Raw genomic sequence first — 23,710 nt, 5'->3', positions numbered from 1 at the left:
TCACTTCTTCAGGTCAAACTCCCTGCTGTGTTTATAGACAGGTTTAAGAGAACATTTGTAATTGTTCCATTGCCTACTGTTTTAATGTAGGGTTTGCTATATGTCATTCCTAAATACAACAGAGTTCTTAAAATAGCTTATGCTGCTACAATATTCCTAGTATTTTCCGTTTACCCAGCCATTGCTTTCTCCTTCCAAAGGAACCCTGTAATGAAATACTTAGGACTCTTATCACAGTGGTGGAAATTGTTGATCTCAGTCTAAATGCCTTCCATTGACTACTGGGGTCATTTTTAAGCCTATCACTTTGTTCAATCCACACCCCTTAGCATATGTGTGACATACAGTCTGGGTCAAACAGCGTGATGGAAATAGCTCTTGAAGCTGAGTCCAAGGCAACATGTTCTGGTGTTGCTACAGGAACATGGCTCTTCTACAAGACACTCTAGAAAATAATTCTTAAACTGACAGCCCCTTTCCCCTCCCCATGTGACCCAACCTCCGTGCTTCATCTCTGTGTGTTTCCTCAGAAAACCTTCTCACTAGGACGGGGGCTCTGCTGCAACCTCTGCTGTCATTTGTCCTGCAGTTGTTTGTGCCAGCTTGCCTGATTGTCGACGTTAAAGTGGTGGTAGGTGGTGACATACATTCTTAATACTATCTCAGTGAAGTCCTCAAAAGGCTCAGTGTGCCCACAATGGACCTAAACACTAGCACCTAGCTTTTTGCCTTGCCTGCCATTTTGATCTCTAATCTGCATCAGACTTTGTTTTTGCTTTTCTCTGGATCTAGCATAAAAATTACTCTTCCTTGCCAGGCCCTTGTCTTTGGCCACAGGGAGACTAAGGCGTGGTGAAAGACTCGTATTGGGGCTCCTTCAGGATCATGGCAATTGGAGGTCACAGGCTAGTAACGAACAGGGGAACCAACAGGGGAAAATGCCCAGTCTAAAGCAGAAAGCCAGAAGAAAGGAGCTGTCTGAGGACTCATGCTTGCACAGATAGTAAAGTGCAGGTGTGACCTAGTTCTGGCAAAACAATCTCAGTTTGGATTTGCTCTCTAGTCAAATTTGAACAGTTAAGCTCAGGATTTATCTGTTTGTTTTCTTGTTGTTTAGTTTTGTTTTTAGCAGGGAAAACAACAACAACAAAAACAAAACAGGCTTGAATCCAGCTCAATGGTAACATGCAAAATGTGGGGTTCTACAACTTGGACTTTGAGCATTTGTCTAGTCAGTGAAGGTTCAGAGGTAGGAAGTGTATGGAAGGTCATTCTTTTATTTGATATAAGTGGTTTGTTCTTAATTGGAATCCTTAATTCCATTTTTTTTCTCTGTGTGCACCTCAAATGCCATCATATAACCTTGAGAGCCCAATACAGAACAGTCATGTGTCAATTCTGATAAATTGGAAGGGATTTAATTAAATGAGCATATATATAAGAAAAATGAATGAGGGATGTCTCAGGAGCTCTTGCAAATTAGCTTAGCAGGAGGAAAAAAAGTATGAACTCCATCTGTAACATAAGTGAAGGGCATCACTTTTTATAATACAGCCATATAGAATCATAAAGGTTAAGAATACTTGGAGCATTCCCTGCCTGGGAGTTCTCTAGGTTGTTATTGCATGCCAGTACAGTGAAGAGAGAAGGAAATAAAGTGCTCATTTAACCAGAAAGAGTGGATTTTCACTGTCAGTCTTACACAGAAGACTCAAAACTACCAGGTGATTTCTGATGACAAATGCTCTGTTTCACGGGGTCTATGGTACACCTAGTGGTATAAAGGCAAAATCTGGAACCCCACCTCCTGTTCTACTTTTTTATACCTGCCTCATTCCAAAAAGGCTTTTTAGCAGTAAAACTTCTTGTAACACAATAGAGATGAAAGCCCCTCTTTGCTTTTTAAAATACAGTTGGTAATGTGAAAAGTACCTCAACATATACTATTGGCTATGATTCAAATTGTTTACAGAACAGGGGTTTCAGCAGGCCCTAGAAATTTTTCCACACTCCTGTGAATCTGGTCCCCAGGAGAGCAGGGATTCAAAGAAGCCCAGCTGTTGAAACAATTCCAGGAAAAGTGTGTACAAAGCTGATTTTTAAAATTATTTTTACTTTAAAAAATGAGCCTTAAAAAGAAACATTACAGGAAAAAATCTGCTGCAAACTTGATATCTTGCAATTCTCTGACAAGGAGACTAGGAGAAAGCAAGTGAGAAAGAAAATGAAACACTATGCTTTCATTTTCATACAGATGAATTGAAAGGCAGTAAGTTGAATCTAGTCAATGCAAATGGAAATCATACATCTGGACACGGGTAGGAGATTTGATCATCTGGGTTGTTTCAGGTCTTTATTTAAACTAAGTTTCCCTAAGGAGGGGAAAACCAGAAATCAAACCAACAAACCCCAGAGGGTTCTTTTTTGTGTGTGCATATGTGTTTTTTTCTAAATCCAAATTCAGCACCTAGTAGGCCAGTCCAAAATAGTTGTTTTAACAGAATTAGCCCATTTCCAAATCCATGGTACTATTTTTGGCATGTAGACCAACATGTCTTTGCCAGTTCTTCCCAAGTGACAGTGCTTCTGAACTCTTTCATGTTTTACAGCCACTCCGTGTTGCCCTGAGGATTTTGCTCCAAGTGATACATCATTTCACTGGGGAGCTGGACAATGTCTTTGCCCTTTGTCATTCCTGAGTCAGGCTTTGACAGGGCAGCTAATGTTCCCTTGGCACCCAAAAGATTTGCGTGCAAAGACAACAAAAGGAGGCAGGAGCACTAGGGTAGAAACACAGTCCTCTGTCTGTCCTTTGTAAAGATACCAGCACTTTCTGAGGCAAGAGCTGTGAACGGATGGAATTTATCCCATTCACTCTTAATTATGGTGAACTGGAAGCCTGTATTTCTGACAGATAATCTTCAGTGAGGGCTGTGGGGGACATTGGAAGATTCCCATACCGTTACTGTTCTGCTACTAGCATGGGAGAAAGAGTACAGTTAGATATATTGCATCCTTCATTTCAGGACCCTGCACTGACTGTTTTCCCTATCAAATTGGCCCTTCCATGGGCATCTTTCGGTTATTGCTTCACACAGCCTGCAGTAGCAGCACTGAAGTTGTTAGATGGTGTTCTCATGTTAGAACTCCGGCTGCCCAGATCAGGTGTTTCATGTTAAGAGCCTGGGTCCTGGAGACAGCTGGGACATGCAGGGTTTGACAGGATGGTTCCCAGGACCCCCTTAGTCTGTCCAAAGTGAAGCCTGCAGTGCCTTTGGCCCTCGCGAGGCTACAAAAACAAAGAAACTCAGAGGTCTCCCTGTGTCAATTCCAGATCTTTTCTTGGACCTGCATACAAGCACAGGCCCCTGCCTTGTCATATTAAACAAATGGCTTAGCCTAGAATGAAATTGCTGCTGCTCCAACCTCATTTTAGAGTCTGTAGATAGAGCCCAGTGACTGCAGGAGGGCTAATCCTCCTACAGCTAGAATTAAACCTGGCAGAAAAGGCTATGTGTACCCTTCTGGCCTGTTTCTTGTCAGGCTAAGTAGCCACATGCTCTAATTCATCAGGCAGCTTGGAAATAACAGCCAGTATTCAGATGTGGCTGTTCTAAGACAGCTCCCTAGGAGCTTGTAGAAGCCAGGTCTTCTGTGTGCTGTGATCCTTGATGACAATCAGCTTGGGAAAACAAGTCTGATCAAACAAACAGTCCTGTGCTGATGTTTTCTATCAGGCATGTGTAGAGATTTGGTTTGTATTAGTCCTAAGAGCTAGAGGGATACCTCCAGATAGACTCTAAAGTACATGCTTGTTCTATAAGCGCTGCCTTCTGCTGTGACAGCTAAAAAGTGTGGTTACCCCAGCCCAACAGAAAAATAAAAAGGCATGAAATGCAGTATGGGAAATAAAAATGAAATTTTCTAATATCTTCAGTAAAAGCCTATAAAAATGTCAATAAAATTGTTTTTAGCAGCCTTAAATTTCCTTCCAAGTGCTTGGTGATTATATGCATTTCCCATTTGGACTTGAGGCACAAGTTTCTTGTCAATCCTCCACTGGCATCACAACTAAATGCTGAGAAATGTGATGGGGTTAGGTAACACACTAGTGTATGTTCTGTAAATGCTCACGGTTTGCTAGCTAACTAGCAGAACTTGAAGGGAAAATATTTTTCATTTAACTGGAATTGTCACAATTTTAAGGGCTTTTCCCTTTCCAAAACAGTGTGAAACAAGCAGCCAAAAAAATCATGCATATCAGAGGAAAAAAAAAAAAGATTAGATTGCTTGTGACCATTTCATTTGTTTCAAGTCAACAAAGAGCTCAAACCACAATCTGTTCCAATAGCATGTTTGTCATTGTTTTATTCAGTGTAGCTTTAAAATTCTCAAGACTGCATCTAGATCCTTCTCACGAGTGAGAAGTTTTTCGTTACATTCATGTCAAGCCTTTCCTATTGGCTACATTGCCTCTACTATCCATCTTAGAACAGCAGTCCCTGGCTCTGCCACATGCTACAGGGGTGAATTGTTGCTAGTGCAGCTCTTTTACCTTGTTGATGAGGCTAGGATCACCCTGGCTGCTTTCCTCCTCTTCCGAACTCTTTTGTTCCTCATCTGATGTGATGACCTCCACGGGTATCACTGAGACCGGGCACACCTTGTAAGGTTCAGTGTAGGCACTGTAGAGAAAGAACAGACCAGCTCATTGGCAGTATTTCCAGACACCTGCTGTTGCTCAGACACAGCAAATCCACACATTGCACAGTTCTAAACACTCAGGGGACCGGGTGTCCCTGCAGACCCTCTAGGCTTGGAATCAAGATTCCTCAAGCTTTGTGTTTTGTTGCCAAGTTGAACAGCAACCATTTAGACAAGTAGAAGAATCTGAATGGAGCAGTGGGAAACAAGTGAACTCATTCAAGCTTCCCTATAGGATCAGTTTTCTGGCTCAGTTTGGAACAAAAAGTTTGACTGGGTGCATACATAGTTGCAACTAGAACTTGTTTGTTCTTCCTGAGACAATCCCTCAAAATGGATGTAATAAAATCATACTAACATTTCAGTACTTAGTAGAAATGGAAATTAAACATTGTAAGTTTTCCGTGAAAACATTAAAAGGATAAGAAAAGTGTAACTATAATACCATTGGAATTACAGCACAAGGTAACTCAGATCCCATCATCCTTGAGTTGTTTCAAGGGAATCCAGAAAATCCAGAAAAAGCAATGCAATTGAAAGTGCTGAATCTGTTAATGTAATACAGTCCAAGGATTTCCCAGCATTATTTTTCTTTCAGGAAAATGTAACAGCACACACACATACATATTTAGATTTAAATTGCCAGTTGTTTCAAATCCTTCACAAAACCAGGTTCTGCTGACCAGACTCACATTTCCCTTCAGAAAGGAAACTCCATTTCTGCATTCACTTCCAAGCTGCAAAGAGTGGTCTGTGTCTGCCATGCAGGTGTGGCTGCTCACCTTTCCTTCATGTGCAGAGGCAAGTAGCTCCCACAAGCTGCCCCATGCATTTTCCACAGTGGGATGAAGGACTGAGCAGCTGCACTGTTCCTCACCATTGTCTTCTCTTGTTTATTATTAGTGTCTGCAGTTTTTCAGTGTGGGCGGCATCACAGCACTTCCGAAACCCTGCCTAGCTACAACAACAAAGGGGCCTCTGTGGATCAGCTCCACCCCTGACTTCCACACTTTTGTTGATGCTAATTGCTTTATTATTGGACCCAAAGAAGAGGCTTGCCATGCTCCCAGATCCTGACATGCATATGACTCTAAAGACAACCTGCCTCATTGCTCAGTAATGATAAAATAAAACCTCCTGATGGAGAGTTGTTTATACTAAAAGTAGTGCTGGGGTGAAACTGGGGACATGTGAGTTGTTCCAGGTATGTTTAGATAAAATTGTTTTGTTTTGTTTTGTTTTAAGGGGCATTTCTCTATTGGTTCTCCTACTCTCAGCTGGTACTCATATCTGGGTCTATCCTCAAGCTCAGTTCAGCATTTGGAATACTTCTGATTTTCATCCTATAAACTTTTCCCTCACTAATAAATGGATATTATTATTACATCAGAGGTCAGACAGGGAGAGAGAGAGGCAGTACCACTGATTCATTGGGTTTTACTTCAGGCCAGCTCAAGCTCTTTCTTCTGTTCTGCTTTCCTCTTACAATTCATCTAAACTCCATCTCAATTGCTCTTTTGACCTGTTTGCTTTGTCCTTATCCTTAGACAACCTTAGACTACCTTCCATGCCTTGATGCTAGTGGAATTTTTCTGATGAAAGAAGGTGTTGTATCTGTCTGCCAAGGGAAATCCCCATGCAACTTGAAATCTCTCATATTGCTCACTCCAAGAGTTGAGGAAAACAAGATGTCAGTAGAGCAAGGAAATGGTGAGCAATACTGGCCTGGCAGTTTGAAATTGCATTCATTGAGTTGTCGCACACTGGAACAGGCTTCCCAGGGAAGCAGTCACTGCAAAAAGCCTCTTGGAGTTTAAGAAGTGTTTGGACCGTGCACTTAGTCACATGGTCTGAATTTTTGGGTAGACCTGTGTGGTGCCAGGAGTTGGACTTGATGATCCTTATGGGTCCCTTTGAACTCGGGTTATTCTATGATTCTGTATGTCTTAGTGAATAAATGCATGGTCTGCCCCTGCATGAAGGCGAGAACACCTGCTCCTCAGGGCACATTTTCACATACAGAAGTCTGGTTCAGGGTGTCAGCTGTGGTAAGTGATGACAGATCTAATAACTGCCTGAGTCTTTTGTGTAGTATCAGTGCACAGGTAACTGAAAGGCCTCATTTATTCCCTGGCATGAACAAACAGCATGTTACTCCTGCTTTGCAGTTCCTTCTCCCACCTCAGATGAACACACAGCTTTTGCATGCTGCTGTGTTTACTCCTTCATCCTCAAGCAGTAGGCACATTCCGCACAGGGGCCCTAGAACCCATAATGGCAGCCACAGGTGATTAAAGAACTGATCTGTGCTTCAGCTCCTAGAGAAACCATTCTGGGCACAGCATGTTTGATGCTGAGATTGTCCGTGCTTGTGTGTGCATCTGCCAGGTCTTATTCCACTGACATAGGAATGTGACCATGGAAGAAAACATATGTGACAGAAGAGTCAAGACCTACCCCTAGGGCCTCTTTAAAAGTTGCTTTTCCTCATTAGCTGTGGCAAGGGTAGACAAAATTAACTTCATCTTGTATCAGGATAAAGAACTAAGGAAAGTTGCCTATAAAAGGTGTTATTTTTTTCTGGATGCTTCCTACAGCCTTGTAGGCCTCTTTGGTGCATGAAACTTTGAATCAAAGAAAATACTGTACGCTGGAATGCAATGTACTGTAAGGCAAAGTACTATTCAGGATCTTTTAAAATCCCGTGTCTATCACATATGGCTGTCTAGATGTGTTTTCTTAGTAATTCACCAGTAATAAATGCAAACTGTTTGCACTACTTAACATAACTACTAAGCATAACCAGTCCTGGATCTAAGTCCTTGTTATAATTACATATTAATTCTTTGTTGATCTAACATTTCAGGTATTTAGATGCACTCCTCTCCCATTGTGGGTACAACAGGAGAAGAAATGTGATTGAAGGGACAACCTATTATTCATGTTGCTTTCCAAGGCTATGAAAATCAAAAACTTTACACTGAGTAAGATAAATGATCTCCCTGAGTCCACAGGTAGTACAAGGACAATTTGCTCAGACCTGGTGGTTAGAACTGTCACTGTTGGATCCTACTGTTCATCTGGTCCCACCTGTAAAAGATGGATACACTGCACTGTCTTCTTTCTTCTATATTCTTGGTATATTTTTTTGATGTTAAAATGTCTGCTGATGAAAAAATAGACTAAAAGCATTCAGGAAAAACATTTGTGTTAGCTAAAAAATCAAAATGAAAGCATTGGGTTCTTAGTGCTTTTGAACCAAAAAACAGGTTTTGGAATGCAAATGTTTCTGGCTACAATTCTGCAGTACCTTAATTCAAAAGATTTTCTGCTTATTAATGGAAAATATTCAATAAGTTCCAATGAAGCTGCCAAATTTTTAACATTTTTTTACACTATTCTTATGTCTAAAATTGTCAGATTGCTGGGATAATAAGATATTTGGAACTTAAAAAGATTACTTAGAAATAATATTTATGGCAGAAATAGACGGTTGTGAGAACACACTTCCCAAGTACAGAGGAGGGGGAGTACAAAATAGCATGATGCTTTTGTTTTGCTTACCTTGCAGATGGGTTTTAGTAATTTGGTAATTTCCCTCATAACAAATTCTTCAAAGAGGATGAGCTAGCAGCAGCAAAAGACCATGCTGTGTCATGGCTCCCAGCTCAGAGCTCGCTCAGCACAAGTGAAAGCAAGAGCAAGGCAGATACAGGAACAGCTCAGGAGGCTTATTAACAGTTTAGCCAGTCTCTCTCCTTACTCTCTCAGCTTTTCTGCAATTTGTAATGGTTTGTCCCAGCAGACGCGGAATTAAGTTTCTTTCTCCCTCAGAAGATAAATGACTACATTATGTTAGTGTAAGAACACATTATAATTTGGGAAGAATGCCTCATTATATTAGTCTGGTAATCATTATGAATGGCGCTATTAACGACTTATACAGCAGTAAAATTAGCAATATTGCTGGGCTTCACTTACAGGAGGCCTGAAGTGCAGTGGCACTGGCTAGTGCTTAAAGACACTTCCCAAAATGCTACAGATCTCCTTTGCCCTTGGGAATGTGCAAAAGCATGTTTGTGCCTCCCTTCCCATCCTACCCTCCTCCAGACACTCCAGCAGCACTCGTGTTTTCACTTCTGAGTTCTGTATTGTCATAGAGCTCCTGGGCAGTACACCTTTCCTGACACCTACCATGTTTTTTTATCCCAGTTAATTCACATAATTTCATCCATTTTATAAATCTACATGCTTGTGTTCTCCTAGTAGTCCTTGCTCCTGAAGACTGAACTGATCACCACGTGAAGATGCCCATGGCATATCACATCAGATTCTAGAACATGAGAGATGATTGCTCCTGCCATTCCAGTAAAAATACAGACAGAACTACGTCATGCCTGTGTGGCAGGAGCCTGGGGAAAAGCCTCAGTGAGCAAACATTTGACTGCAAGTCCCTGAAAACTAACACTTATATAGTTCCTGTGTCCCATCCACCGTTTAATTACATCATGCCTCTAAACTTGCTTTTAAGGTTGGAAGACTTAAGCTCACATATAACCTGTCTGCCTCCAGGTGAGCATAGATTTTTTACAGGCATTTGATTTTGGTTTTATTGTTTCCACATAAAAGATATATTTTTTGTTTTTCTTCTGTCTCCTGTTATTTCCCTGACATTGTCTTCCCTCCTTCTTTGAAGAGTGAGCAGCAAGGGTTGTGACTCTGCTCGGAAAGCATGGAGACAGAGTTGACCATGAGATGTTTGTCAGCTGGAGTTGGGCAGACTGCATGAGATATCTCCAGTATAACATATTCATGATCAAGTGTCTTCTGCAAAAGTCAGTGTCATTAACAGGAAGTCTGGTTAAGGCTAAGAATTCATTGCCAGTTGCAAAACATAAAGTGAGGCTGAGCTTCAGAGGAAATGCACTTTGGCTTCTAGGGGAGGAGAGGCTCAGCGGGTCCTGATAAGAAAACCTAAGCAGTTCCTTGTCTTTCACAATTAAATAGGTCTAGGAATGATGGAAAAAAATAACAGACAGGAAGGACTGTGGAAAACTACCTCTGAATCTGGGATTAAGTCATTGCAGCCTTGGATACAGACCAGATTGTATACTGATTCCCACCTAGACTGGGCAAGCACAACTGGAAGAGTTGGAGAGGAGTTAAGTGTGAACAGGTATAGCTGCAGTAGAGACCAGAGAGAGACCACAGTTATGTACCTCACTGGCAAGTGTTAGTGCTCTGAATTGCAAACTCAGCTCTCAGATATGCTTTACGATACTTGTCAAGTACACATCCCTTCCAACAAGTGGCTCTTTAGGCATCTGCAAGGCATCTGGTTAGGCTGTCCTGGCTGGCAACATCCTTTCAAATGCCTGTGCAGTATGATCATTTCTGTTGGAACATATTTACAAGGTATTTCTGCACTGTAACTGAGCCAGCTCTGACAGCATTAAGTATGCTACAAATCTGTTGGCCAGGGTAAATCAATTTTGCATCTCCCCAAAGAAGTGAGATTTTTTGTGTAGGATTCAAATCCCACTTATTTATTTTCTTTACATCTGTTGCAAACTGTAAATTGGATGTTGAAACTTTATTATTTAAGGGGCCAAACCCACTGATTTGTTTCCTGCACATTTCTCATAGTTTCAGAGGTGCCTGCAAGTAAGTAAAGATCAAAGCAGTATTTAGTCCAAAATGTCACCACAAGAAAAAGAAAAACATTAGAAGAGGCTGGAAACCACATCCTTGGTTCCATTCCTACAGTAAAACAACTTCTATTATAAACTGGTTCTGCCAGTAATTATCAACATATCTCTGACCATATCCACTGTTTCCCTTCAGCAAGAGTACGAAGTAAGCGAACTCTCTGGTTTTCTGGGGGTAAATGCTGACTTCTGCTCTGCCCTCTGCAGGGGATTTTTATTTATTTATATTTTTTCCCTAGGATGTTTCATCCATTTGGTAGGGTTCTGGATTTAAGGGTCACCAATTCTTTGCTAAGGAAAGGCAGCTGTATTGCATTCAGTTAGGCCTAGATCTACCAAAGCTCTGAAACAAATGTGAATTATAAGTATTTTTTCTGGGTGTATCAGTGACTGGCTGTGTTGCCAATTATTTGCCCAGAGACAGCAAAGCAGCTGACTTGAAGCATCCTTGATGGAACTACCTAGGAAGATACAGTCATTCTCTCTCCCTGAGATAAGTCCACTACAAGTAAAACCTTCCTGAAGCCAGCTGAGTGGTGATGAGCTTAACATATCACCTCAAAATCAGATATGCACAGTCTACAGATGACTTGTAAATTGCTGTAACCTTCACAACTGCAGCCTATGCACTCTCCTACTCCTCAGTCACAGGTCTTATAGCTCATAACTGAAGAGAATGTTCAACAGCAAGATCAGAATCTCAACTGGACACAGTTGGGTTATGCAAAGCCCATATACATAAAATCTCCTCCATTCCGTGGCAAAAAATAAAAAACAGGCCTTTTATTATTGGACCAAAGGGACTGAATTCAACTTTTTTCTACATATAGTATCCCTGGCTTTATTTCAAGTCATGTGCCCAAGAGTTACTAGTTCAAACTCTCTCTCAGACAGTGGCATCCTTACTGCAAAAAAATTAAAGCAATAATAAACTAAACGCATTGATGGTAATTGGGAGAGTCAATGGGGTGCTGAACGACACTGTTTTATTAAAATTGGTAGTTTATTTCCTTGGTTTTGCCCTATTTATAGATGATTTTTTTTTTGAATACCCTCTGCAAAAGGAAGGCTCATTACAAAGGAAATTAAAATCAAAATGCATTTAAAGCCAATAAAAGGAAATGCCTATTAGCACAGGATGTGTTGAACCAATCAATTCCCTGTTATAGCACACCAAGACAAATATTGCAGCTGAATTCTGAAAAGAGCAGGAAAAAAAATGTTGTCTACTAGTACCATACATACCCTAACAAGGCAAGGTAGCACAGGGATAATCACATTTCATACTCTACAGCATAAGCTGTTTGGTTGCCAAACTCAGAAAGGAGTTCCTCCTCATGGTGTAAGCTTCACCATTTGAATTTTGCTTTCTTGCATTGGCATGGAAGAGGGGAAGTGGATTGCTGGTCAAGTGTGTCAGGCTTTCACCTTGCTCCAAAAAACTGCAGGGACCAAACCCTCCCACCTTCAGCAACTGCTCCCAGAGGCACTCCGACAGGTACAGCTCTGGTTCAATAAGGGAGGGCAGGCTACAGAGGAGCACACAGGAGTTTGGGCTCCATTTCAGGGAACATCCTGGTACACCTTGGGGCAGTACAAGTGAAGGAGGGATAAGAGAAGGCCTGACAGTGAGGTTTCACTAATCATGGCCTAGGTATGCTGGGATGGACAAGGATGAATGGTGCACATCAGGCTGCCCACATGAACCTGCATGACCAGTCTCAGGTACCCTGGGGTGCCCAAGTGTCTGCCAGCACTGTTACCCTCCCTGATCCCAGGGCTTTAAACCACTAGGAAAAACAAAGCAACAGTAAAAGCTGGACATGCATGAAAACAAAACACCGCGTCCTTGGGCCTCAGACAAGTGGCACACCCCCTCACTGCTCCCAGCCTCACCAGAGAGGCAGTAAGCTGCAGCAACCTCAGCTTGTGCTCAGCTTGGTCCTCCGGCCCTTGTCCTGCATTTCCTGTAAACAGGGAACACTTCCTCCCCAGAGATGACCTGGCAATGAACTGGAGAGGGCTGACGCTCAGCTGCACCGCACCCAGCGCCCCACCATGCCAGAAGGTACAATGGGGCGGCTGATAATACATAATAGGTTATTAAAGGCAGCTCTGCCTTTTATAGATTCATCTGAGCACATTATTTATATTGTGTGTCTACCACCACAGTGCTTTTACTTTTATTAAACCATTAGTTTCACAGAAACACAAAATTTTTCTGTCCTACAGCTCCAGCAGAAATCTTCCTTAAGGTATCAGTGCAGATCTTCTTATTCTTTTTTTTTTTTTTTTTTTTTTTTTTTTTTCTTTTTTCCCTTGCTAAATCCCAGCCCTGTTGTCCCCCAGCACCCATGTTGTTCCCCATCTCTGGTCACCTTTTGCTAGGCTGAATCCTTGCAATGCTTGGAAACCTGAATTGAGAGGGGTGGAGTGAAGCCCTGAGTGCTTGGCAGCAACAATGGTCTCTATTTTTGCTGTGAAATCTTCCTTCTCGGACAGTGCAGGCCATACATCTGCATCATTCCTCTCTGCACATCTATCAAATGACAGAAGATTACAAGGAAAATGTCCACTAATTATCAGGACAGGTTTCAAGGGATCTGCTGAGCACCCTCTAAGTCACAGTACAGATGGCCTCTGACAGTGAAACTGCTCAGCACTTTTGCTCTATTCTCCTGTATTCAATAACTTACCTTATTGACACTACATTGTATATACTGGTGTAAAATTTAGCAGCAATTCACCCTGACTTGGGGCTGGGGGGGAGGGGGGTAAAGGCACAGGCAGCATGTTCATGAGTTGGAGGCGTTGTTCTTGAGTTACATACCCCTAATTGTTGGCAGGCTGGCAGCTGGTATGATTTCTGCACAATGCCACACACTGGAGATAAACACCAACAATTTAGGCAGTGCTTTTTGCCCAAAGACTTGCAATTTATTAAAAAGTGCAGATAGACACTTCAGAAAAAAGTTCTACATAAGTCATTTTGTGGTAGTTTTACAAATGGTGCTGGGCAGAACAAAGGCATGCCATGCTGTTAGCACACACTGGACTTTCCTGGAGATGCTTCGTGTTTGTTGACTATTAAGTCCGACATAAAGTTCTGCTGTCTTACAAGCATATTAGAGTTTTAAAATTTTAAATAGGTAAGAATCTGGGTCCAGATCTGATCTGTTTGGTGGCTGCACAAGGAGGCTATTGACTACACTGAGTTACATACAACTAGAGTATCTTTACATGTCCTGTTTGTTCCTTGGTGCCTAGGTTTGTACAATACAGCAGCTGCTCTGTACTTTTATGCATGCGGTCATGAAACTCAGAATACTGCTTGGAATACACTTCTGATTCTGGAATCTAGTTACAAAGATGTGATTAGATTTCAATTAGGCAAACACAGAACTGAACTTGAATCAAACATTCACTGCAGACAGATTTTTTAATGATCTGCTTATTAACCGAAATCTGAATTCTTGGAACCCAGTTCTAAGAGCCAGCAGAACTGGCAGAAGACAGAGGGCTTGGTTTTGTGGTGGAAAGCATTTTTTTTTTTTGACTGTTTGGAGCTGTGTCAGGAAAGGACTTAAAATTAGTGTTCCTAAAACTTCTTAGGTAACAGAGAAAATGATACTTCCAAAGAAGGTCAAGGCAGTTTTCAGTTTTCCTTTCCTCCCTTTTAAAAAAGCAGATTTTATTCTTAAATGAAGAATAGTAGCTGCTATTAGTGCTATTAACACACCACTAGTTCTTCATGTCTGAATCTGCTACCAGATGCAGACAATACATGAATCTCTTGAAAGTACTGCCTTGCTTATAAGTGAAATTACAAACACCTCATAAGCTAATGAGGCCAAATAAGAGAATTATCTCTAAGCATTGTTACAGCATTGTTGATTTCAATTTCATTCATGCATGAAGTAGAACAGTTGGTTAGGTATAGGAGGGAATAAGAATGGACTACAGAATTTTGGAAGTATTATTAGAAACAGAAGGATACGTGTGATTTGTAATTGCCACTTCCAAAGTAGAGATGACACTTGTCATGTGCAATTTCAAGGTGTTGTTTTCAATGCAGTAGCAACATCACTCTTTCAGAACTGGCAGTATAAGATTGCCCAAGTGTGCAGTGTGGGTGCCTTCAGTAGCAGCTGGCAAGGGACTTTCACAGTGTTATACATATTTCTATGCTGTGATCAAAGAGTTAACCTTGCAGTAACTCAGCATAAACCCTTCATTTGAAATGTACCTCAGGCTGAGAACGGCACTGAGGTTCGGGTGGAGTTAATGGAGAAGTAGTGGATGCTGACAAGGTGTCAAAATGCACCCCAGGCTACTGACTATGTAGAAGAAAAACAACCAACCAGTAGCTCGCATGTAGGACTGCAGACACGTGTATGGGAATGACTTCTGCTTTCAATAAGTCAAAATTAGAATTTGGTTGGACCCTGTCAGAATTTTTGGGGCTCAATTAATGATATTAAGATTCCAAATCATTTTAGTGGATCTCCAAAGTAATTTTTATGGTAAAAAAAAAGCCATCATGACATGGATTTATAGGACAAATTTCAAGTGCTAATTTTGAACCCAATACTTTTGATTTGGGTGGGGCCCCAAAGTGACATTTAATATTTTAAAGACAAAATATTGGAAACCTATTGACCAATATTGTTTTCAAATTCAAACCCTGAGATCAGCATTCTACGTTTGCCTCAAAACAGCTAAGCCCATAAAAGTTCTTAGACCAACATGAGAAAGTAAAAAAATGCAACCTACTTTGATCATCGAATCAGAGAATCTCCTGAGTTGGAAGGAACCCACAAGGATCACCATGTCCAACTCCTGGCTCTGCACAGGATCAGACCATATGTCTGAGAACATTGTCCAAATGCTCCTTGAATTCCAGCAGGCTCAGTGCCATGGCCACATCCCTGGGGAGCCCACTCAGTGCCCGACCATCCACTCGGTGAAGAACCTTTTTCTAACCCCAAGCCTGACCCTCCCCTGTCCCAGCTCCATGCTGTTCCCTCAGGTCCTGTCACTGTCCCCAGAGAGCAGAGCTCAGTGCCGGCCGCTCTGCTCCCTTCGTGAGGGAGCTGCAGGCTGCCATGAGGCCTCCTCTCAGCCTCCTCTTTTCCAGGCTGAACAAACAACCAAGGGACCTCAGCCACTTCTCATACATCTTCCCCTCTAGACCCTTCACCAGCTTTGTAGGCCTCTTTGGATACCTTCAATAGTTTTATGTCCTTGATATATTGATCTGGATGCTTGTTTGATTTCAGATTTTAATGGAAAGTTGAAGAATTTTTCACAGCACTCAAATTGCAGGTAGATTATAAATATGCCACAGATAAACAACACCTTGTTGCATGAAATCAGATGTTTAGCATTCCTGTATCTTTATTGTTCATCTCCAAACTGAAATACTGTCATAAAATGGTCCCAAAGGGTGAAACTTTAATGCATAGATCACGGAATCTCAAAATGGGACTAAAACTTTCATCTGCTGCATGTAATAAAGCAATGAATAAGTCTAAATGCCTAAACAGACACAGCATTTGTGGCAGACTTCCTGACCTAGGAGTAAGAGGTTTGAAAGATGAAAACATATGATGTATAAACTGTAAACAAACAAGAACAGATAAGGAATGAGCTTTGCTAGGAAACAGTGCTCCATGCAATAAGGACATTACAGGAAAGAGAAGCAAGCCTCTGAAGCATTTTAAATACAGTCTAATAATTCCTCAAGGGAGCTTTAGTGTTCCTCTCTCCCCCTATCCAGTTCAAATAACCCTGTGCTCACACCTGCCATGCAGGCTATTTATCACCGATTCTTGCCATCATTCTTCAAGTGGTACTTTCATTGACACTGCTGATTTAGCAGAGAGATCACCGAACAGACCAGCATGGAACATACAGCACAGCCTTCTGCTCTGGGGGTGAGAGAAGCAGACGGCAATATAAACAGCATCAGAACTGTCAGCCCAGGCACCTTGTGCAATGATGTGGCCAGAAGCCATGGTCCAGTTATAACAACTTGAAGCAGGAGCTGGCACTCATCAGGGAATTTTCTGTGGCTTAACCTTGATTCTATCTCTGTAATAAGATGTTCTGCGTGAAGACAGTTATGATTTGCTCCACATTTATTGTTTCACTTTCCAGGGAGCAAAACCATTTCTCTCTGTATGTGCCTATTGCAGAGATCTGACAGCATATGTATAATACATGGAGAGTCTGGCTGTGCTTTCATTATCATTTGACCAATAAAGCTAGTGAGCATGGCCTGCATCCTGAACCTAAAACTAGCTCAGCACCAGAAAACCAAATAGGTTTTGCTGGTTTAGTAATTTGGATTGGGTCAGACAAGCCCCTGGACCAATGAGGAAGAGGAGGGTATGGCCAAGGTCAGGGAGGAGGAGGAGGATAGGCAGTTTTGAAATAGATCAGCTTGTTTTAGTATCACATTCTAGACTTTAATGTCGTCTGCAAAAGGCCATGGGGTGATGGGGTGTACACACATGTGCGTCCTGGATGCACATTATGTACTATCCTGCTTATCTTTGCAGCGTATTTCAGAAGGTACCATAGGCAGGAAGACCAACGTATCATACAGTGGATCAAAAAGGAGACCAGTGCAGGGATAGACAGTATATGTATGAAGCATGGAAAATGCAGTGAAATGGCTTACTTCTACAGACCTGAAAATATCCAGGTATGCCCTGCCACCAGCTTGTGTTGTGATTTTCTGCATCTTTCCTCTGTCTCCTTCTTCAAACCCTGGCTGTTGGTTCTTTCCCTCATCTAGCAATTAATGTATGTTATCAGAATAAGAGATGTGATACCCTGAGTGCTTCAGACACTACCAGGTGGTTCACTACATGGCTAGCACGCCATCAGTCATGTTGAGCTGATAAACTCAACAACCTCTTTGGAGATACGTGCTAATTTACAAATGAGAATCAGCGTTTTTAAGTTGGAGATGCCCTGAGAATTTCCGGGAAATCTTTCCAACTTCCTATCATGGCCCTACTCTTGTAAGTCCCTGGCCCATCACATATTTTATTTGTTATATGTAGAAGGGTAAACTCTGATTATTGCAGAATCTGAGCTCTTGGTTCAGTTTGCAGAGGACTTTACCAGAAGCCATCTGTTCTTCTTTGCTGGAACTTCTGAAGCTTAGAAAATTATTTTTGCACCTCAGAAAACTGAAGATAAATTATTTCACATGTTTTAGAAATGAAGAGGAACTGTACCTGGTTTTGGTCACCTTGAGATCAAAAACCTGTTGGTTGTGAGAAACTCAGATTCCCATTCCTGACTGGGATCACTTGGACTGATCCAAGGTGATATGGGATGAAAACCAGACATACATACAGACTGGGTGTTCTAAACCTTAGATTACAATATATAGGAGTAAACTTAAAACTTCCTTAAATTTTTGTCAGACCAGATATGTTGTTCACACAGAACACTTTTGTGAATTTTCTCTTTGTGGAATATGTGCCAGCTTGTTCTATTTTCAGGTGCTAGCCTGAACTATCAGGGCAGTCAAATGATAAATAGCTATTCAGATCTTCAGAGGCAGAAGTCAACAGAGAATACCTGAAAATTGAAATACTTGAATACTGAAAATGAGCATCTGGCATGGTACTGTTTTCTCATCCAGATTCCACTTATGTAGTTACTTTTCCGACTACGACACTTTTACCAGTGTTTTTCTGAGGATGATTTCTGAATCCAGTTAGCAAAAGATTATATATTTCATGAAAATAAACAGTGTGGTGACATGACACATATCTTAGATCAGACACAGTGGTATCTTCCTGATTATTCTGTCTTTGTTTATTTTTGGCAGTGTAATGTAGTCACTAAAAGTTGGAACCAGAATCTTTATGTTCTATTTTCATTTTATTGCCAGTTTTTTACCCCATACTTTCCATGAAGAATTCCCACAGCACCTTCAGTGTAATGAACATCACAATGCCCCGGAGGAGTCCAAAATGGAAGGGCAATTGTCATTTCTCTGTGCTAGAAGGGTCAGCTGCTTTATCAGCATCATGCAGCCAGGTCTGGGAAACAAACCAGGGGGAAAACGCAGTGAAGTTGGGATCACAAGAAAACCTGTCAAAATGACAGTAGTAATATTCCCTATTTAAACAAACAAACAAAAACTGAACAAAGTATTTTTGACTGGAGTGAGGCTTAACCAAACTCCCCTTTTATTGCTGTAAGCATTATTCCAGCTGTTTGTGTTGCCAGAGTCATGAAGGAATTTGTATAGATTATACACCTGCCCTCGTTATTGACCAAAATGTCCTTCACTCTTGAGGGCTGTTGTAGATCGCCAGCCTTGGCCTAAGCCTCCCCCACAGAGACTGTCTGAAGCAGTGGTAGTTAGTGCTAAATGTGCCCTAGCCTCATGCTAAGATCCCCAACATCATTTTGCTACGAGAGAGGTGGAGAGGTTTCTATAGCAGATCCCTCAAAACATGAGCTCAAAACTGAGCTCTCTGTTGCTTGTCCAGCATACACTTGTCCTGTCATTTGATTATGGGGTGAGAACACTGAACAATGCAATCGTCTTTCCTGTATCATTGTAACAGGGCTTCTTAGTGCTGGTGCTGCAAGGTTCAGTGATCTCAGGCAGTCTGAGAAGACTCTATGGGATGCTGCTCTGCCCCTCACACAGGCCACTCCTGGACAGAGCAGCACCCAGTCTCTTGGGTTTTAATGTCCCTGAGCTGCTGCAAACTGGGTGCATAGATAACTCCCTAGCATAAAGGCAGGAATGTTTTGTGGCTTTTCCTGTCAGTCTTCAGAGAGATCAGAGAACATATAGAAGGAACTGACACTACTATGAAATTCTTATCTTCATAGTTGTCCTTCCAGCTGGGATTCCCTTTGGACTAGAAAGTACATATTGGACTTGAGATTCACCTACTCTGCAGCCTTACCAGGAAAACACACAGTGCTCCTGGAATTCTACACTAACCAAGACCTTGTATCTGGCATTTCTTTCCTGATATTTGGGGGAAACACTGAGTGAACTGATTTGTTTGTTTGTTTCAGAGATTCATCCAGTCATTAGAGCAGAATATTTTCAGAAGGAAAGAAACAGAGATTAACTACTAACATGTAGGGCAGACTCAAAATGCTCAGTGGCTCTGCTCTGTCTCCTAAGACATCAGTATCAGCCCCCACGTTAGAATTAGAGCTGGCTACAATTTTGCTTGGATGAGGTTTTTTCAGACCTAGCATTATTAATAAATTGTAGACTTGTGACATTTAGTTGGGATTATTCTATTAATTAATCCTGGTTCCCAAATAGTTTTGGAAAATCAAAACCATCTTAATTTTGCAATTCAAAAATAAGCTTTAGTTCAGAATTTACTTCAATCTCTGTATATATATATTTTTACTTAGCGAGTGAAACAATCAGAAAAAAATGTTGGGAACCTAATAGAATTCCTTTATTTTATACAAAATGTTTTTTCTTGGTCTTTTCAGTTAGCCACATATATTCTTCTATTTCTCTTGGGGATAATGAAGCAATGATTTTTCTTAGAACTTCAATTGAATGGCAAGATCAGTTGCTTGTCCAGCACAGTTTAAAATACTTCTTTGTCATCTCTGCAGACTTTTCAACATACGTATGTCACTCTCACTGTGGCTCTTTACCCTGAGTGTATTCGCTATGATGTGTTTTTACATCACTGCCGTTGTCTGAATTTTTTAAGCCTGAAAATATGAAGGCAGAAAGTTTAAAGGGAAGATTTTTAGATGCTCACTTCTGGCTCTCGTATTCCTTTTCTATTTAAGGACCAGAAGATGTGACTTCAAGGATATATTGTACTGCATGCAGTCTATTACTTCTGAAGACATTTATGCCAAGGAGGAAAGCTTTCTATGCTCTTTTAGCCAGATCTAAATGGCTAAACTGGTTAGCCGGATCTGGTTTAGCCAGATCTCCATGGCTAGACTGGTACCCAAAACATAACAGGATTTACAAGCCTCACTGAAAAACTTTGATCAGAGACATCAGAGTAGGTCCACATGCGTATAGACCCTAGCAGGAAGATGCAATGTGATATTATCAGAGTTTTGGACCCAATTTACTAACTACTCAAGACACGAAGACAAACTGCCAACAGACTGAATAGGTATTTAATTTGAGATAGTTGAAAATGGCTGGCTGGAGACTGCTGAACACAGATCCAAGAATCTGTCACTTGCTTCTGTACATTAGTACCTTGCTGTACTTCCTTTGCAAAAAAGGACAAGTTTAAGGACATGCCTGTGCTACTGATAAGCCAAAGATAAAATTGTTGTAGCATGAGTCTGACAAAACAACAAAAGGTGTTCAAGGATGATAGGTCTCAGTTTGCTTGCTCTAGGCCTTCGAAGGATAGCATCTAATTAATTCAGTAAACTACTCAAGCAAAAGGGTCCTTTTATAAGCTCTTTAATAGGTGTCTTGGCAAAACAGACAATGCCTCTTAAATGTGTTCTCCCATCCATTAGCTATAATTGGTCCATTAAGATGAAATTAATTGTTGTATGTCACTGAACAGCCAGTCTTAAGGTAGCTTTTATGTTAAACCCCCTTGGGTCTGAAAAAGCAGAATTCTTGCAGGATAATAGAAAACACACTGTACATCGTAAATAACTTTGTTAAATGGCACAGTAAACCATAAACTATTAGATTAGATTTGTAACAACAACAGAGTACTATTCCATTTTTAATGCTATGGAGCCTATATCATTGACCAGTGGATTCTGGAAAGGCTGCAGAATTGTAATGTGCAATCTCTCATTCAATAAATCTCAGGAAGGCTCAGGGTGGGGGCAGGAGAGGAGAAAGGCATAAACAAAACACAAATTGACAGTAAAGGATCTGACTATTTCAGACAGTGCTACATTTCGGCTGTCTCCAGTCTCATCACCCTGTCTGCACTGTACATGCTTTTTCTGTGTGGTGCTAGGAATCCTTAAAACACACCAATATGACTTTGTATGACCTGTAAACATAATCCAGGGCAAATATGCTGTGCCACAGCAGGCTCACTCCCTTTCCCATGGAACCCCACTGGAAATAGATTATTGGTCTATATAAGAAAAACAGAGAGCACAAAGAGGACTACCTGAGTTTATAATCCCTCAGAATATGAAGAAGACCGCATGCGTATATATTCTTCCTTCTCTGCACTGTAATTTGATGAGAAAAGTTGCCAACAGACTGAAATCCAGCTGCTAACAAAACCATCTACTGAGGCTTGGGATCATTTCGTAAGATATATATATAGCACTTTAGCACATTTCTCCTAACAAAGCTGGGGCTGTACCCAGCACGCTGAGGCTGTGCTGGGACACATTTGCTGTGTGTGCAGAATGGTGATGTGCAATGCAAAGCTGTGCTGGGGGAGCATGCTGCTTTCCTGGCTACCTGTACTATCCCCCCACAACTGCATCCCCAACATGAACCCATACAAACAGCTCCATGGATGTGAGGAAACAGAAGAGAGATCATGCTGCCACCATCAGCTTGACATCTAAAGCTGGACATGTGTTAAAACCTCTCCTTCGTTAGCAATAAAAACATTACCAACACTATGCAGAGACACTTTTCAAAGTTGCTTGCTTGAAATGATCTACCTTCAAAAAGCATTTAAGAGCCATCTCTGTCCTTGCTGTCTTTGAAAGACAATTCTCCACCCCTCTATTGCCCAACAATACAAGGTAAAGCATGCCTTGTACCCAGATCTGAGCACCAAGGGGTTATCTCCTGCAGACTGCTCCCTGTCCCTGAGCAGCTGGAAATCCTGTATTAACTGCTATCAACTTGTAATTCCCTGTGGCAATTCAGACAATTCTAAGGTAAACAGAAATAAAGACATGACTCATGTCAGAGCTGGCTGTGGCTATTGTCAAGAATTTCAATAGGTTGTACACAGCCTGAAGTCAGGGTATAGTGCTGGGAGCCCCTGTTCTGCAATCAGCTTTAAGGTTTATGCTGTGAAGTGCAACAATGGATGAAAGCTACTTAGATTTTATTTTCAATCATATTCACCAGATCACAAGTGAAAATGTCTCTCTCCCTTGTCTCTAGACCCAGTTCTTGATCCATATTTCCTCTGTTACATCAGAAGCTATTATCCCATTTTTATGGGACTTCGTCCCATCTCCAAACTTGAACGCTTCAGGGATATTTGCAGTGCCTTTGGAGCCTTCCAGGGTCTTTGCCCATATGCTGGTTGTTCAGTGAAAAGAATAAAACCGATGTGCAGCTACAGGTACTGTCTTTGTAACTCTTCTAAGATCCTTTACAGAAACCCTTTCAACTCTAATTCTTTTAGAATGAATTTAAGTGAGATAGTTTAAGTGAATTTAATTTGAGGTAGCAGTAAAACAGACCACCATTTCAGATGCAGTTATGGTTTCCTTTCTAGTGGAAGAAGGGAGGAGAGTTGCTTTATGAACCACAAGTACGGCTACATTTTCATGCATGACAGACTGAGCAAACCACAACCTTCCAAAATACTGATCTCCAGAACTTTTCAGCAAAAAGGAAAGCATAAAAAGACTATGATCTATTACAGGCATTTGAAGGCAGATGCTTACAGGCTTCAGTCATATCATGCTTGGAGATTAACTCTGCGGTGCAGGTATCACTTGACCCATTTTAGAAGTTAAACAAAATTTTTTCAAACATCTTCACCAACTAAATGAAAAATAGAATAAAGGGGGGAGGATAAATTGATGAAGAAAATCATTTATTCAATACATTTAAAAGAAATTAAAAGGTAGCACCCTCAACATCCCCTGCTTTAATCAATGCAGTTTCATGAGGCATAATTTGGCTCACTCAGCTGGACTTAACCAAAGAACAATCCTGAGCATTTGCTTCTGCCCTTGTATGCATCAGACTTTTAAGATGTGCCTCCCAGCTCTAAGCAATAAGAGAGCCTTGTAGGTTAACAGTCACCCTTACTGAGCCTGAGTTCAGCAAGTACTTACTTCATTTTTAAACATGTTAGAGAGTGGAGATGAATTACACATCAACTTTTGATAAAGAGCTGGTTCTTTCAATAATTATTCCTCAAATCATATCAAATACCTTTATTAACCTTAGGAGTGCTTGTCCCTGAAACATCCCTTCATCTGCTTGCCCATCTGTCTCTCACTAAAGTATCTGAGTATCTCTGACATGATGCCACTTTGACAAACATAGCAGTATCACTGTCATTCTTTCCATTTGGAAACTTACTGGTCTTTTATGTAGACCAGAGCACTGTGAATTTCTC

At 41.2% G+C, this 23,710-nt stretch overlaps 1 protein-coding gene and 1 long non-coding RNA gene across 4 annotated transcripts in view; one reads left to right on the top strand and one right to left on the bottom strand.

Annotated features, from left to right (window-relative positions):
* The window catches only part of LOC137862533 (uncharacterized), a 453,236-nt gene that overhangs the window by 221,898 nt on the left and 207,628 nt on the right, over positions 1 to 23,710 (top strand). The window lies entirely within an intron of this gene.
* FGD5 (FYVE, RhoGEF and PH domain containing 5) overlaps positions 1 to 23,710 on the bottom strand; it is a 101,173-nt gene that overhangs the window by 62,041 nt on the left and 15,422 nt on the right. For all 3 annotated transcript variants that reach the window (XM_068694675.1, XM_068694674.1, XM_068694673.1), the window contains exon 3: positions 4,556 to 4,685. In XM_068694675.1, coding sequence (XP_068550776.1) covers positions 4,556 to 4,685 — 130 coding nt within the window. The remainder of the gene's footprint in view (positions 1 to 4,555; positions 4,686 to 23,710) is intronic.

Source organism: Anas acuta, chromosome 11 (genome assembly GCF_963932015.1).
Source record: "Anas acuta chromosome 11, bAnaAcu1.1, whole genome shotgun sequence".
Classification (NCBI taxonomy): domain Eukaryota; kingdom Metazoa; phylum Chordata; class Aves; order Anseriformes; family Anatidae; genus Anas; species Anas acuta.
Note: the sequence above shows the minus strand (reverse complement) of the source record. Positions and strands in the feature narration are given on the sequence as shown.